Here is a 16,378-nt window from a genome sequence, read left to right as displayed (position 1 = left end):
GAGAGAGAGAGAGAGAATGAGACTCCCAGTGAGATTGTAGATCTGCTATTTTTGGTGTGTTTTGGTATAGAGGGGAAAAAAGGATTACTTATAAGTTTTTAAATCGTTAAGCTTCATATATATATACTTGTGCATGTCATGTCAATCTCTCCTTTCCCATCCCTTCTTGTTCTCTCTCTCTGTTTCCCCCCTCAGCACCAAGTGCCCTGTGTAACGCTGCAGGATTTTGACAAAGATCAGGCGTGGAAGGCTGTGGTGGTCCAAATGGCCCAATGAGTGCATGCAATGCATCATTTATACCCATCGTACGTTGCAGGTCTACGAGCTCACAACACTGCATCGTGACGCCTTGTGAGAAATACTCTGCTATTTCCGCCGAGTGACACCATTTTACGATTAAGTAAATCAGGCTTAAGGAAGGTGAACAAAGAGGGAACAGGAATAAAGAGCTTTGGGAATGACATTGTATGCAGAGGAATACATAGAGACAGAAACATTCGAGCAAAGGCTAGAGAAAAGGCAAGAGATTCAGCTAAGTATTGAGTTCAGAGAGGAGTGGAAAGGAGAGAGATTTGGTGATATTATATGCAGGTATTGCTAGTGATATGAGTTTTTATACTTGCTTTAAAGGGGCATAGTACTCATTTTCAACATTCAGTCATTAATATACCTAGAACTGGAGGTCTGAAAAAAATCATTAATATTGTAAATCACATCTTTGTCATCAAGATGTGATTCACAATGTTAATGGTTTTTTCAGACCTACAGTTCTAGGAAACACAGAATGGGGGGACTTTTTTTTATTATTTCCACACACCAGCTCTAAGGTATATTAATGACATAGTAAAATGTTGAAAATGAGTGGTATGCCCCTTTAATAATATATGCATACAGTGGGAGTGAGTGGGGCAAATTGGCGTAATGGAGTAAACCTGACTGTTTCCTCAAGTTTGGAAACACAAACAATTATTGAATTAACACCAGACGAGCATAGACAATAAAATTACAGAGCCAATGGTGAATACCGGTCACTCATAAAGACCTGTGATGAAAGTGATGTAGCTACTTATAGGTAGCAACTGTATGTCGAGTAAAAAGTAATTGAATGTTAACTTTCTGGTAAACTATGTGGAGGGGAAGTCAGCTATATGATACTGCAACATCCTGCAGAACATTAGCAGTATTTTATTGTGTAGTAGGCCTACAGTGGTTCCCAAAGTGAGGTCTGGGGACCCCCAGGGGTCCTTGAGGGAGTTCCAGGGGGTCCCCAGCTAAATGATAGTTGGGTGCATTTGATTCCATTTATAAACTAATGCAAGTGCCGTAAAGATCTTATCTTATGGGGTCCCTGGCATTATCTCTTCAAATGGGGGTCCGCGGGCTAATAAATGTCAATTTGGGGGTCCATCCATCCATCCTCAACCGCTTATCCGTAGTCGGGTCGCGGGGGCAAAAGCTCCACCAGAGAGCACCAGAATTCCCTCTCCATGGCAACATTAGTGACTTCCTCCTGGGGGATCCCGTGACGTTCCAACCACCTAAACTGGCTCCTTTCCAGGCGAAGGAGCAGCAGCTCTACTCCGAGTCTCTCCCACGTGACTGAACTTCTCACCCTATCTCTAAGGGACCCATTTGGGGGCCTCTACATGAAAATGATTGGGAATCACTGGTGTAGTACACAATAAAATGTGTGCAAATTCATTGTATTCCTGGCCAGTATAGGGCATAAATGCAATCCAAACACATTCCAGTTCCCCCATTGACCAATCAATAATAAGACCTGGGTCTTGGTTCTTTATTAGGCCTGTTTGTGTCCTTCCACATGTATTTGTCAATCAGCACAGTGTTTTACTGTGAGACATTATAGGTTCGTGATTAGTTTGAGTCTGAATATGTTTGTGGAAATAAGTAAACAATATGTATTTTTATTTTACTGTTAACATTTTATGCATTGTCAACCTCTTAATTTCTGTTTTATTGATTTTTTCAAATAAAATATTTCATATCATACTTGTGTGTTTATCATTTTAATGGCTATAGTCTGTACCGTAGGCTATACCGAGTGCAAAACCCCCATGCCTTCGGCCTGGTGGAGACAATAATAATCACAGAACTCAACACAATGAAAGTTTTCAAATTGCCAACATATACAATTAAGTTTCACAGTGTAAGAACAGTGCTTATATGTGGGGTTAATTCAGTTCAGAGTATGTTAATTAATTTCCCTTAAATGGCAACTTTAATTGCGGCATCAGTGGTGGAAAGACATAAATTGTGTGTGTGTGTGTGTGTGTGTGTGTGTGTGTGTGTGTGTGTGTGTGTGTGTGTGTGTGTGTGTGTGTGTGTGTGTGTGTGTGTGTGTGTGTGTGTGTGTGTGTGTGTGTGTGTGCGTGCGTGCGTGCGTGCGCGCGCCTTTTTTTCCAGCACCATTGACAGCACACAGTGGAAGCTGAACATCAACATTCACTTTCTCTTGTTGGTCATTTGTTTTGGTTTTACCGCACCTATATCGTAGTCTTTATGCCGCCATGACAAGAAGCTAACAGAGTTAATGACGACGAGAGCATGAAAGAGAATCTCTGAGATTATGCGACGAACAATGCAGTGCGGAGAGAGACCCTGGAACTGGAAGACGTAATGAGGAGCGCCATCTCTAACCGGTGGAAACCGGCTGAGGTGGAGGAACTGTGACTTTGTAGCTCAGAGTTGACGCTCATCTCATCTGGAACGCGCCTCTTCTGCGCTTTCGTTGCATGGGAACTCAAAGACGATTGAAGTAAACGTGTTGTTCACCTCAAGAAAACGAAACCATTCGTTTCCATGCTCTGCCTATTAAAAGCGAGATGGATAGGCTACCTGCAGTTTCAATGATTGGATTAACTGCATGCCGTACACTCCAGTCACAATTCAGAAGTGGCATATTGACTTTGAATGACAGTTCATTGTTGGGTGCACTTTGCAATACTTGCTTGTGACTGTGCACCTCTGCTCTGAGCATATACTTTATACTTAACTTATCCCAAAGTATCAGGTGTTTATGCATTGCATTGAGAGTGAGACAGTCCCAGACAGTTACATAAATAATGGACATATAGGCGCAACAGACATCAACAGCCTATATTTTCGTGTTATTCCGTGTCATTGCCCATTTGTTCGGTGGTAAACTATTGTGGGATAAGGGTTGCCTGCTCCTGCTGTATTCAATAGGGTGCCCAAATACAAATAGTAACATTGGCGTGTATAGGCTACCTACAATTTCGGTTTGTATTTTTCGACTGCCTGTCATAATATGTTGACATTTTGACAATAAGTGGTTGTAAGCTATTGGACTTGATGTGGTTTGAATTTAGGACGGTATACAGTAGGCTGCAAGCAAGGATGTCATGAACAACTGCATGTTGTGTATTATCTCATCTTTTGCACCTCAGAGGAAGGGAGGGGAGGGGAGGCTGCTGGGGTAAAGGCGGAATAAACCGGTGTGCTGCCCGGATACACGCTGGAACGGCTCGCCCGCACTGCAGATTAACTCTTGCATTGCTGATTGATTCGCCGGGGATGTGACAAGACTGGTGAGTATTATTATTATTTTCTCCCCCACCGCCAACACTGCGAATAGGAATGAGGTTTAACAATCGTAGGCCTATGCGTTTGGAACGAAAATAGTGCGCCATGGGATGTAGCGTGGCTTCCATGCGCTTGTCATACAGACGTGGACAGGTAGACAGCTGAACTGACACAGGTATTCCGTATAGCACTCTCGAAGTCCAAGTCCGGTAAAGCGACTCTGGCGGTCTCTCACTCACTCACTCACTCACTCACTCACTCACTCACTCACTCACTCACTCGGGTGGTTTGAATCTTGTCTTTAGGCTATTTCGGAGCTGTCCACCGCTCTGGTCCTGAAACGGGTTGTGCGTTATGCCTGCAGTTCACCGCAACGGCTCTAATTGATCCGGGTTCAGACAGCTCTAGATTTTGACTGGCATGTTTTAGAGTCAGAGACGTAAACATCGCAAAAAGAAAGCCAGCTCTCCATTGGCTATAGCTGGCTACAATGAACTTAAATCTTGGCGTCAGAAGTATATAGCCTATAAGAAATACCAGCCCACATGCTCTAGCGTCTGCCTATACTCTTGGTCCATTTATCATCGTTCGGCAGGCTAACTGCATCTGTCTGTAATGTAGGGCATCTCATAACCCACTGACATGCAACATTACCCAGGAAATGCGAGATTCCCTCTCTAAACACTTGTAGCTATGGCCAACTGTGGGGTATTATCTGTCACACTGGAACACTGCCAGTTAAGTATGAGTCCCCAGAGCTGCCATAAGCAGAGAGCATCTCAAATAGGATATTGCCCCTTTAAACGGTGATTATGTAAAGTTGGTTTCTCCTCTGAGCTTCCTTGGCAAAGTCCTTGAGCTTTCTGGCAGACTGGCAAACCTGCTCAACCAAGCAACATATCCGTTCAGAGGACATAACATTCTATCTATTTGGTTTACGCCTAATTCAAATTCATCAGAAGTGATTACAAGTGTTGATTCCAGCGATTACAATCTAAAACTGAAAATGATTATACTTCAACAAAAAATATCCTATGGGGTGAGAGCTTACAGTATATTGTAAGCCTCTGACTGGAATATGCTAATTGTCTCTTGTGCTCATTAAACTTTGTGGGATAGATCCACTCCCAATGCAAATGTACTCATTACCCACTAACAAGGAAGCAGTCTACTGTGTGAGGGAGAGATAGATGATGAGACATATAGCAGGGATGGCTCCAGGGGGGCTTTAGCCCCCTCTGGTGGATGCATAGCCCCCCCCCCCCCCCCCCCCCAAACCCATGTATCAAACACATTTTAAGACAACATAATAAAATCTGGTTTCGCTATGCACTAAAATATCTGTATTCCTTCCTCCAGACATACTTTACAGTATCCGTTCTGCAGTGCAGCCTATGGGCATTCTTGCGCCAGAGAGGGTATAATATTTGTCCTTCAGTGTCCTTGAATTAAGAAGACAGCAATTCCTCCATGCGCGGCCGCTGTGATTTCACGCCACGTCGATCTTTGAGTGACTGTTAGTGGCACACACTTTATAGGCTGCATGACAGAAAATGTGAGAAGGAAGCAGGAATGCCTGCCGGAGATTTAAACCAAATTAAATTCACATTATGCATAATGATATCTAATCTGAAAGACTACTGTACTACGGTCATCATTATGTCTGTGAGCGCTTATCTAACTCTGACCCATCCAATCGGTTCCATTTGCACTCTCGGGGTTACAAATAGATAAATGGATGAGGATTTTACTGTATGTAACAAAAATGAAACTGTCTATCAACTTGTGTCTTTCAGGACAGGTGCTGCGACAGATTTTAGCCAACAACTGAAGCCCGTCAGGAGTACAAGGTCAACTCCTAAGCTCTGGTCATTCTTTTAACTGCCATAGTGTGTGTGTGGTGGACGGAGGTCAGTCTTAACAAGACTGGAGGACCAAAACACAGGGATGGATGCAGCACAGCTGGATCGAGCTGTCTCCTGAACATTATGACTTCCACTCTACGGGGCAAGACACTCAGTAACCAGAGAAAATTCACAGTACTGGAGAAGATAGGCCATATGTCAAGTCTTGTCTTGTGTGTGGTAAAAGGGGACAAGGGACACACGTTTTGTGAGCGCTTATATTTGTGTACTGTATGTATTTTCATGATTCTGCGTCGGAGTGTTCAGCTGTAAGGGAAGGAGCGTCCGGCCTCTGGTCATCCCGGACAGAGTTGTTGCGTTTGTTGCGTCCCGGAATCCCGGATGCAGAACCTCCTTGATCAAAACTTAGACATGGCCACGGCTCTGCTTGCTGGGGAAAAGTTAAAGGAGCTCATACTACCGGGCTCCTCTCAGGATGAAAAGAACGGGGCGCTGGCCGGCCTCCTGGTCCAGCTCAAACTGGAGCTGCCCTTCGATCGCGTGGTCACCATAGGGACTGTCATTATCCCCATTCTGCTCGTCACCTTGGTCTTCACGCGAAACTTTGCAGGTGAGGTGATCTGTCCCACAAGTGTTTACATCGTCAGTGTGCAGTTGTTTATTAGTCACTAGAGGAATTTAGACAGTTTGCATAGTGCATTAATTAGTTGCTACGTCATGATACGTTTATTGGAACTTTGTTAGAACAGTTTGAGTTGCAAAATAAACATGTTTTTATCTTACATTGTACAAAGGCATATTTTCTCCCTGCTGAAACCTGCAAAAGGGAGAGATAAGTTCCATATATGTGTACTTGGTGTCGCTTGCTGACAAGAGTTGGCGAGCAACGCCGTCGTCACACTAACTATGGAGTATAAATGACACAATACAAGGAAGACACTAAGAAATGGAATCAGAGAGCAACAACTGAGAAGGAGGAAGATGGAAGAGGGTTATAAATAGGTATTTGATGTAAGTATGTAGCACGGGAAAAAACAAAAGAAGGCCCCCTTACTGAGCATTAATATTCAACCTGCTATCAGCTATTTTGGGCATGTAATTATAAGGCTAGACTAGAGCTGTTCGACAAATTTCGCTACATTTCTGTGACACTGTCGTATGATGCATGAATTGTGTCATAACCAGATGAATCGTTAAAAATTAACATCTATCACCTGTTGCCATTGTTTCTCGTTGGCAGCTGTGAAGCATATTAAGCACTGTTTTGAAAAGTTTTCTATCAAATATAGATGGTTATTATGATATTATTATTAGAAACGCCACATATCTGCATTCCCTCTGATAACAAAACTTTTCCATCATTGCTCTGCATTCATAGCACTTAGTTCAACATCTATTAAATAGAAGTCACAAGAGCAGCTCAGGGTCCTGTAGCCCTGACCTACATAGACCAGTGAAGCTCATTGGACCCGCTCTATCGCTGTGCCTGATGGACAGAACAACCTGGATATTCATATTGATTTATTGTCAAAGGATAATTGAAGGATGTTCAGAGATACAGATATAAATCACATACTAACAAAGAATCCATGTCCAAAGGAAGTTGTACATATTGCAGAATGAATCAGGTGTCGCTTATTGCCGACAAGAATCACATCATTTCTTTTTTAGAATAAAACCAATTGTTTCAATGGGTAACACAATTTTCATCAACTTTAACACATTTTATTATAGCTAAGCCCATTATCATCAATCATCATCATGCATTATGTCTTTCCACTGTATTGTAGCTTACAGTAACTGTGTGTGTCTGTGTACTGATGATTCTCAATCTTTATTCTCCCCAGAGGAATCAATATACTGTTACACACCACATAACTTCACCAGAGACCAGGCACTGTACGCACGAGGCTACTGCTGGACGGAGCTGCGTGACGCTGTACCTGGGGTGGAGCCTGCACTTCGGCCATCATTGTTTGAACACAAGTTCTTGCCCTATGCTCTGTTGGCATTCGCTGGCATTATGTACATTCCCGCGCTGGGCTGGGAGTTCCTCGGGTCCACGAGGCTCACCTCCGAGCTCAACTTCCTGCTCCACGAGATCGACAACTGCTACCACCGGGCTGCGGAGGGTCGGGCCCCAAAGATTGAGAAGCAGATCCAGTCCAAAGGGCCCGGCATCACGGAGCGCGAGAGACGGGAGATCATAGAGAATGCGGAGAAGGAGAAGAGCCCCGAGCAGAACTTGTTCGAGAAGTACCTGGAGAGACGCGGGCAGAGCAATTTCCTTGCAAAGCTTTACCTGGCGCGCCACCTGGGCATCATCTGCCTCAGCTCCATCCCCATCTCCTACCTGAGCGCCTACTATGCCCGCCAGCGGCAGAATGAGTTCACCTGCGCCCTGGGGGGGCCGCCGGACACCACCAGCTACTTGGAACTCAAGCTCAGTGTCAACTGTAAGCTGCCTGCCGTGCAGCTCCAGCGCATCATGGCGGCGGTAGATATAGCTTTGCTCTGCACCATGAACCTCATAATCTTGCTCAATCTGCTCCATCTGTTTGTGGTGCGCAAGTCCAACTTTGTGTTCGACAAGTTGCACAAAGTCGGCATCAAGAAACGGCGCCGCTGGCAAAAGTCACAGTTCTGCGACATCAACATCCTGGCGATGTTCTGCAATGAGAACAGGGACCACATAAAGTCCCTTAACCGGCTGGACTTCATCACCAACGAGAGTGACCTCATGTATGACAACGTGGTGAGGCAACTGCTGGCTGCCCTGGCCCAATCCAATCACGATGCCACGCCCACTGTGAGGGACACTGGTATGCAGACCTTAGACCCCGACATGGATCCCTCTGTCGTTGGAGTGGGTGATATAGGCATGGATCCGCACGTTATCAAACGGCCCCGCAAGAAGATGAAGTGGATGACATCCTCACATCCACTTCCTCAACCGTTCAAGGTAAGTCACTGGTCATCACAATCTTCATGTTTACTGTACATTGAATGCACTTAGGTTAGATCCGATATTATCTTTATTTCAATATAAAAATGTTTCTAGATTTTACATTACAACATCATTACTGGTTAGATCAGTATTGAATAAAAATATAGAACACGTTTATTTTATCACTTAAGTTCGGACAGATACGTCTTCATCACATGCCCATAGAGATAATGTGAACCAATTTGCATAATGTTTGGACAAAATCCAAACAATGCTGTCAGATAATATATATCACACCCACACAACAAAAAAGGTCTTTGTCGTAAAGAAGGTTTTTAATCTAGTCATAAATATGCATGAGATTGTCAGCCCCACGGACCAAACCCTTTGCCTGGGACTTGATATTTGATATTTTTGGGACAGTATGCATTTTTGCATACTGTGAACACACTGGTGTTCTATTAGGTTTGTAGGGATCAATGAGTTCTTTGAGATATAGTGGTGCCTGACCATTGAGAGCTTTATAGGTTAGGAGGAGGATTTTGAACTCTATTCTGTATTTATTATTTCATTTTTCATTTATTGTCAATGGCATTTGTGTTCAGACAGAATCTACACTAGCTGTTTATAGGAGGGGCTAGCTTCCTGGTAGCATTTTGTCCTCGGAATAGTAGGAATGTGCGTGCAAAGTTTCATGCCAATCTAATCATGATTTGAGGCATTCTGTTAAAAACGGAACAATCCTGCAAACTTTGGAAGACAATCTTAGCCAATCAGGATGTAATATGAAAAATCTGGCTATAGAGATATCAATTTGCATGATATTTTGACAAAATCTGTAAGCATAACTTACAACTTAAAATACTGGTTTAGCAAAATCGTCCTCCTGGTGACACTTTAACAGGCCAATCTGAATATTTTGGGGCAGAGGCCGATTAGCTGTTCACAAATGGACACACGGGCAGACGGACTGGGGGCAAAACATAGTCTTGGCCATGGCTTCAGCCTGACGGAGACAACAACAACAAGAGTACCACCTCAGAACATATTTGGCTCTCTAAGAACTATGATAGATCTATCATAATCAGCTATGCACTGTTCATAGTTCACACATGAGGCAAATGTATTACTAATAACCGATTCAGTCCTTTTTGGTTATAGTCCATGAGCCAGAGCTCCAAAATTGGAACGTTAATTATGAATTGAGTGGGCAAAACCATACCTATATTAGTTTGTTATCATCATGAAACTTCCCCAGTTGATTACTTACACGAAGACAATGATTTATTGTATTACAAATTTACATTGTTTTTTTTTTTATCACACGATTTTGTAACCCATTTTTCACCCCTGTGTCAATTATCTAATCATCTAATGTGATCCTGGGCTCTACACACCCTCCGCCAACCTGGGGAGAGCAACAGACTTGAACTCATGCTTCCTTCATGCATGAGTGTCCAAGTTGCTCCTTTACACATGACAGGGGGTAGTTTCCCTGGTTGGACGTAGCGCGTGGAAGGAACACGTTATTCCAACCAGTTCCTTTCCCCTCCATCAGGCGCCCCGGCTGGCCAGGGGGAGGCAGTTTAGAGACCAGGATTACTGCATGTTTTTTGTGAGGGTACCTACCCTAGGGGACACAGGGAGAACATGCAAACTCCACACAGAAACACGCCGCCAGCACCCACAGCGTCCCGAGCGGGAATCGAACCCAGGACTTCTAGCTGTCAGCACTACCAACAACACTACCAACTGTGCCACCGTGCCCCCAATTTACATAGTTTTAATATGCAAATGAGGCATTATAGGACAATATGCAAAAAATAGAAAATATGACAAAGCTGTGGAAGGGTTATCATATATGAATTTACTTCCTATAAACAATTTAATATAGGTATAGTTTTGTCCACACAATTCGTTCCAATTTTGGAGCTCGGGCTCATGGACTAAGAACCAAAAAGAACTGAACCGGTTCCCATTGGGAACCAACCGGTGGAAAAGGGGTCTCTGTGTACAAAAGGGTAGCACTAGAACTCACACTTTCACTATTCCACACAACTCTCATACAATGCCCTCATATCCCCCTGTTCTTCAATCATTCAAACACACGCATATACATGCACACATGCACGCGCACACACACACACACACACACACACACACACACACACACACACACACACACACACACACACACACACACACACACACACACACACACACACACACACACACACACACACACACACACACACACTCGTCGGTCTGTTGTAACTCTGGAACCAAATGTACAATTTCTCTCAGAGTTAAATTAACACTGAGTTCTTTTTTTTTTTACTGTGCAGAGATGTAAACAGGAACAAACATGTTGAATGACTTGTCTTTTCTGTCCTTTGCAAAGGAACCCCTGACTATGACACGTTTGGAAACGAACACCAAGCCTGATAAACCCAAGCCCCTCAGACGGAAAACGGTGGCGGACAGCTTCATTGCACCACTTCTGGATAGTAAGAGCACACAGCATCCTCCCGCTAAAGGTAATTGGCTGTGTCCACCAAGGATTTTTTGTTTTGAATTGTCTTTGGGAGTGTCCCATATAACTGTACGATTTGTTACTGCACTATGCTGGAAACGCTATGCTGGAAATGATATACTGGAAATGCTACGGAAATGCTATGAGGCATGAGTGTCTCATCTGGGCTGCACATTCACTTTTCTTTTTAAGATATTTTTTGGTCTATTCTGCCATGGAGATAGACAGGAAACACTAAACAGGGAGAGAGAGAGACTGGGAATGGCATGCATATCATCTGCATTTATATCTTATGGTGTGAAGGTCTTACGTTGAATATATGATGGAAGGCATAATGAATAATGACAAAAATTACAGTATTGATGAAATCATCTCAAACATTTATGTTACATTGTAATGTAAGTTGTTAATGAACATAACTCCAGTCAATCTGCTGCATTTTCACTACAGATGTAAGTGGGATAGAAAAGAAACACACTCGCAACTTCTATCTGGACGTCCACCCGTACATGCTGACCCCCACTAAGCCCAAAGTGGAAGCTACTGTTACAGAGCCGCTGCCCTCAGTTCACCCACTGGATGCAGTGTTCCTTGAAGGGACACACACTGTCGTCCATGTGTCTGCTGCAATGACAGGTAACCTCTTAGGCTCTTTCTGTTCCCGGGTGGAATATGCCACCTTGGCAACCAGGCACAACAAATATTTTTGCCTCACTCTCTCCCTTCATGGCCAAGGGGGGGATTCCCCTTTGCATGTTACCCATGTGAGAGACCCAAGCATGTCCTGTGGGGGGCCCAGGATCGCATCCATGTGTTTACGAGTGTTATTGCCATTATAAGGTAATAGATATTGCATTATACAGGCAATTTGTTTCATATTATATGTTCATTTTCTCTCAGTTCATTTTTTTTTGTGTAAAAGTTAAATAAGTGACAAGAAAAAGAAAGAAAAAAAAAATACATAGTAATACATAGTACTATTATTTGCCTTGTGCCTTGGGGGTGAACTTGAACTTTTCACTGTGATATGGGAGGTTTTAATTTAGAGTATCTGGTATCACACACACACACACACACACACACACACACACACACACACACACACACACACAAACTGATAATAATAAGCTGCGTTTGCTTCCCGCGTTCGCGGTCTTACTTGTCTACTATTTCCTCTATTTTTCAACTAGGGCTCAAGTAGTTCATGAATACAAGAGTGTCACAGTGCCATGCTGATGACACACATGTGTTTGTGTTCGTAGGTTTCATCCATTATTGTGTTTCACTCTTTCATTCTTCAGAAAAGAAGGCAGACACTCCAGAGTCGATCAACGCTGCTGGCTTTTCTACATCGGTGACCCTGACCACCACTGCCTACGTGAATGGCGTCAGCCCCAATGCGCCCTCCAGTGAAGACGCCCTCAGCCCCCAGACCTCCACTGAACCTCTAAGTCTGATGGAACAGCCCGAAACTCAGCCTGGGCCTTTGACCATTGCCTCTGGACACCAGCTGCTGATGCACCATGCTCTCTTTGACGAGGACGAGGAAGAGGCTGACTGTAGAGACCGACTGGCAGAGAGACCTGTGGAGCTCATTGCAGCTGGAGAATGTTGAGTTCACACCCCCGACCCGACCCTAACACTGCAATCTGCACACATGAACCCCCGCAATGCCAAATCACCTCTCCTACCAATTAGTCACCTGCTCTCTTTCACTCAACTGTTCTGTGGTGTGGGTGATATGGGCAGACACTGAAGCAGAAAAGGAAACCGAAAAGGAACGCCCTGAAAGGTTTATGCAAACAGCTGTCGTTTGACATGATGCAGATCAAAGAATCCAGTGAGACAAAAGATTAATGCGGTTAACAGTGGACAACAATGTATAGGCATTAGGCAATCATGTCTCAGGATGACTGTGCAGATGCCAGATATCACCTACCAATGAAACCAGCAGTGATATGATTCAACAGCGTGCTAGGGTGCAGATTATCTGTGATGCAAAGGGAAGGAATGAACAGGGCTGAAGGTAAAACAAAATGCATATCGTCAATGAGGAGTAGAGGACTGCATTATGGCTTCAAACTAAATGTACTGTACATTGAACGTACGTGCGACAATGCTTAATCCCTTTATTGCCAAGTAGACAGGTAGATCACACAATACACTTGTTGAAAACTGCACAGAAAATATGCAAAAGATCACAATATATTTGTGGCAATAATGTATGCGCTTAAAACATGTTTCAATGTGTTTATGAGGTGTTTAACAACTTAAACCCTATATACTTTGTTATATGTCAAATAGTGAAAATGGCCAATCTACAAGAATACGTACGAGCCACGTTGAGCTCTACTGAGTTTGTAGTTAGGCTATTTTAGAAGAATGTTCACCTATTATGACCCAGAATACGGACACTACGGTTGACATGTTTCATATGAGACGCAATGTTTTCATGGATTCATCTTTGCCACAAAGTATGATCTATTCACGCCACACCATGTTCAGTGACCTAATGGGAAATAAACACTGAAGGACAGACTGGAACATTGTCTAACAAGTGTATGAGATAACTGATATAAGGGCAGTGCAGGAAAAGACATTCACTTCAAAATGTCACTGTGTGTACAATAGTATTGTCTAAAAGCATGGGGGCAGAATCTGCTGAATAGCTACTGGACATCTGGTGGCTATTGGACGTGTGTGTGTGTGTGTGTGTGTGTGTGTGTGTGTGTGTGTGTGTGTGTGTGTGTGTGTGTGTGTGTGTGTGTGTGTGTGTGTGTGTGTGTGTGTGTGTGTGTGTGTGTGTGTGTGTGTGTGTGTGTGTGTGTGTGTGTGTGTGTGTGTGTGTGTGTGTGTGTGATCTGCGTCTGCTGTTTTCTTGTGAGAACGTTGTGATGTGAAGTGTATGAAATGGAGATGTAGCTGTTATTGGCTGAATTGCTGGTTGCTACCCGTTCGCACCATAAAGACTCCATACCACTAAAATGTCATCAACTGCATCAATTTGAATCGAACACAGGCAAAAATTAATTCATATTGTACCGTCACCAAAATGTTGAATTAATTAATTCGTAAACTCATGATGTCGACCAGTGTGACCCCGTCTCTGGGACACAGAGGAAAAACATTTCCATTTTCCTCATCTCGTTTACCGGATTAACCTCCCAATCATAAAAAAGAAATAGGCTATTTAATTGCCATGACAACTGGTTGGCACATGATCCCTCTGTTAAAAGCCTGATTTATACTTAGTTGCACACGAGTGTCGCATACTGAAAATAGCAAGACCTGTGCTTGTAGATCTGTAGACAGGCTTAGACCACACAAGCACACTAAATGCATCTAAAAGCACTTTATCACTTGTAGCACAACAGTGTGTGAAAGCATGTTATAGGCCCATAGGTAACACAGATCTGCTTCATTTTAGGTCCTGTAAACCAGTGGTTCTCAAAGTGGGGTCCCGGGACCTCTAGGTGTCCTTCAGGGGGTTCCCAACAAAATGAGTTACTATAGCATCAAATTCAGTTTGACCAACATGCCAAGGTTCTTTTTTAACCCATATCTTCTCTTTATGGGGGTCCCTGGCACAAACAATATATTCAGAAAGGGGTCTGCGGCCAAATACATATCAATCTGGGGTTCCTTGACATGAAAATGTTGGAGAACCACTGCTGTAAACTACCAGACGTTCACAAAGTGAAATCTTTGTGGTAATGGTATAAGACATAAGAGACTGAAGTTGTTGTGCAGGGATCACATATTTTGTCTGTTATACAATACGTAGTGTACTGTCATTCAATAAAATAAAATATATGTATTAAAAAAAATCGTAGTAGGTTATTTGTTGTGGTTTTTATGCCTCTGCTGGTGACAGCTGTAGCCGGATACATTTTGTGTTCATTCTTTTTCATTCCTATGTTTTTGTTTTTCTCCGTGTTCTCACTTAGGGCTCTGACAGCTTCCGGGGAAAAACTCAAGTACCAGACGTAGCAATGAGACAACTTGAATTAATATAATCACATTATAAAATAACAATCACAGTTGGTTACCTTTACTTTAGGTAAAACAAAAATACATTGCATCCCAAGGTCATTGGGGTTTCGGGTCTCCCAACATCAGACCCCTCACTCAGGTGACCCAGCCGGGGTGATAGTTGCGAACGCAGTGAACGCAGTGAAGCAGTGAAGCTGTCCGTCGCGTCCGTCGGGCGCGGAGGTGGAGCTTCTTTTCCATCCACCAGCTGTCTAAAAACCCCACGAAGAAGAAAACTTCAGCTTCAACTGACGCTCCTGACGCGTCAAGTGTGCCCAGAGCCTATTAGTACAGCAGATAATAGGAACGATCTTTCACTCGTGGATACAAGCGTGAAATTTGGCATGAACATGCCTCTGGGTCACCTCTTTAACTTTTTTAACCGAGCCATCCAAGAATCCAAAATGGCGGTGCTATTTCAAGATGGCCGCCACATCTAAATGTTAGCCTATGTCTACATTTCTTACAAATTTTAGGAAAAAATTCACCATTATAGATGGATAGATAGATAGTTTTTGATTTTTTTTTGTAATTTTTTTGTAATTCTTTATATTATTTTTGTATTTTTTTGTTATTTTTGTTATTTTTCATACTGAAGTGGCTAGAGCCATATTGGGAGAGAATCTTTCACAAGGTTATACAAGCGTGAAATTTGGCATGAACATGCCTCTGGGTCACCTCTTTAACTTTTTTAACCGAGCCAGCGAAAAATCCAATATGGCGGTCATTTTTCAAGATGGCCGCCAAATAAAAAAGGCCTTTTGTGGCGGTTCTGGACAACCGTGGGTGCGGCCGACTCGAGACCGGGCACTGCACTCCCTGTGGGTGTGTGGAACGTGTGTGTCGAATTTGAAGTCGGTGGGGCGAACGGTTCTCGGGTTACGTGGATTACAGATGTACACACGCACACAAAAATCGTGAAATATAGAAGATCATTGGAACGGTTGTTCGCTTGGTGATACAAGCGTGACATTTGCCATGAACCTTCCTTTGGGTCACCTCTTTAACTTTTTTAACCGAGCCATCCAAGAATACAATATGGCGGTGCTATTTCAAGATGGCCGCCACATCTAAATGTTAGGCTATGTCTACATTTCTTACAAATTTTAGGAAAATTTTCACCATTATAGATAGGTAGATAGATAGATTTATTTTTTCTTTTCTTTTTTTTATATATTTTTTTATTCTTTGTATTATTTTCTTTTTTTTTAGTTTTTTTTTTTAGTTTTCATACTGAAGTGGCTAGACTTTGTGTAATGTATTATTCACATTCAGAGCTGCACAATGCTGTACAAGAAAGAGATGAACGGAAACATTTGCACCTGCCAGTACAGCTTTGTTTGCAGGAGCATTTTGTTAATTCCAGAACCGGTTGTCCAGAACCGCCACAAAAGGCCTTTTTTATTTGGCGGCCATCTTGAAAAATGACCGCCATAT

The 16,378-nt window shown here is 43.1% G+C and overlaps 2 protein-coding genes across 4 annotated transcripts in view; both read left to right on the top strand.

The window, feature by feature from the left end:
• The window catches only part of mlc1 (modulator of VRAC current 1), a 22,883-nt gene extending 17,382 nt beyond the window's left edge, over positions 1-5,501 (top strand). For 2 of the 3 annotated variants that reach the window (XM_083763373.1, XM_083763372.1), the window contains one exon: positions 196-1,243. In XM_083763373.1, coding sequence (XP_083619499.1) covers positions 196-276 — 81 coding nt within the window. In that variant the 3' untranslated portion in view covers positions 277-1,243. Of the gene's footprint in view, positions 1-195; positions 1,244-3,428; positions 3,570-5,360 lie in introns of those variants that run through there. The other variant, XR_014569158.1, reaches the window with a different exon arrangement.
• Positions 5,502-5,808: 307 nt separating this feature from the next.
• Positions 5,809-14,713, top strand: panx2 (pannexin 2). The gene is made up of 5 exons (XM_083763371.1): positions 5,809-6,039; positions 7,277-8,391; positions 10,778-10,913; positions 11,360-11,545; positions 12,211-14,713. The coding sequence occupies exons 1-5, from the start codon at positions 5,811-5,813 to the stop codon at positions 12,522-12,524; spliced, it is 1,980 nt and encodes a 659-aa protein (XP_083619497.1). The 5' UTR covers positions 5,809-5,810; the 3' UTR covers positions 12,525-14,713.
• Positions 14,714-16,378: the final 1,665 nt, after the last annotated feature.

This window comes from Protomyctophum parallelum (assembly GCF_964188405.1).
Source record: "Protomyctophum parallelum genome assembly, chromosome: 4".
NCBI classification, from domain to species: Eukaryota; Metazoa; Chordata; class Actinopteri; order Myctophiformes; family Myctophidae; genus Protomyctophum; species Protomyctophum parallelum.
The sequence above is the reverse complement of the archived record's forward strand: the minus strand, read 5'-3'. Positions and strand labels throughout refer to the sequence as shown.

What these genes read in the sequence shown, in the direction of transcription:
- panx2 (XM_083763371.1), top strand. Translation starts at nt 5,811, where the DNA reads ATGCAGAACCTCCTTGATCAAAACTTAGACATGGCCACGGCTCTGCTT. An exon ending in CTTCACGCGAAACTTTGCAG is followed by an intron (nt 6,040 to 7,276) that starts GTGAGGTGATCT and finishes TATTCTCCCCAG; the next exon opens with AGGAATCAATATACTGTTAC. An exon ending in CACTTCCTCAACCGTTCAAG is followed by an intron (nt 8,392 to 10,777) that starts GTAAGTCACTGG and finishes TCCTTTGCAAAG; the next exon opens with GAACCCCTGACTATGACACG.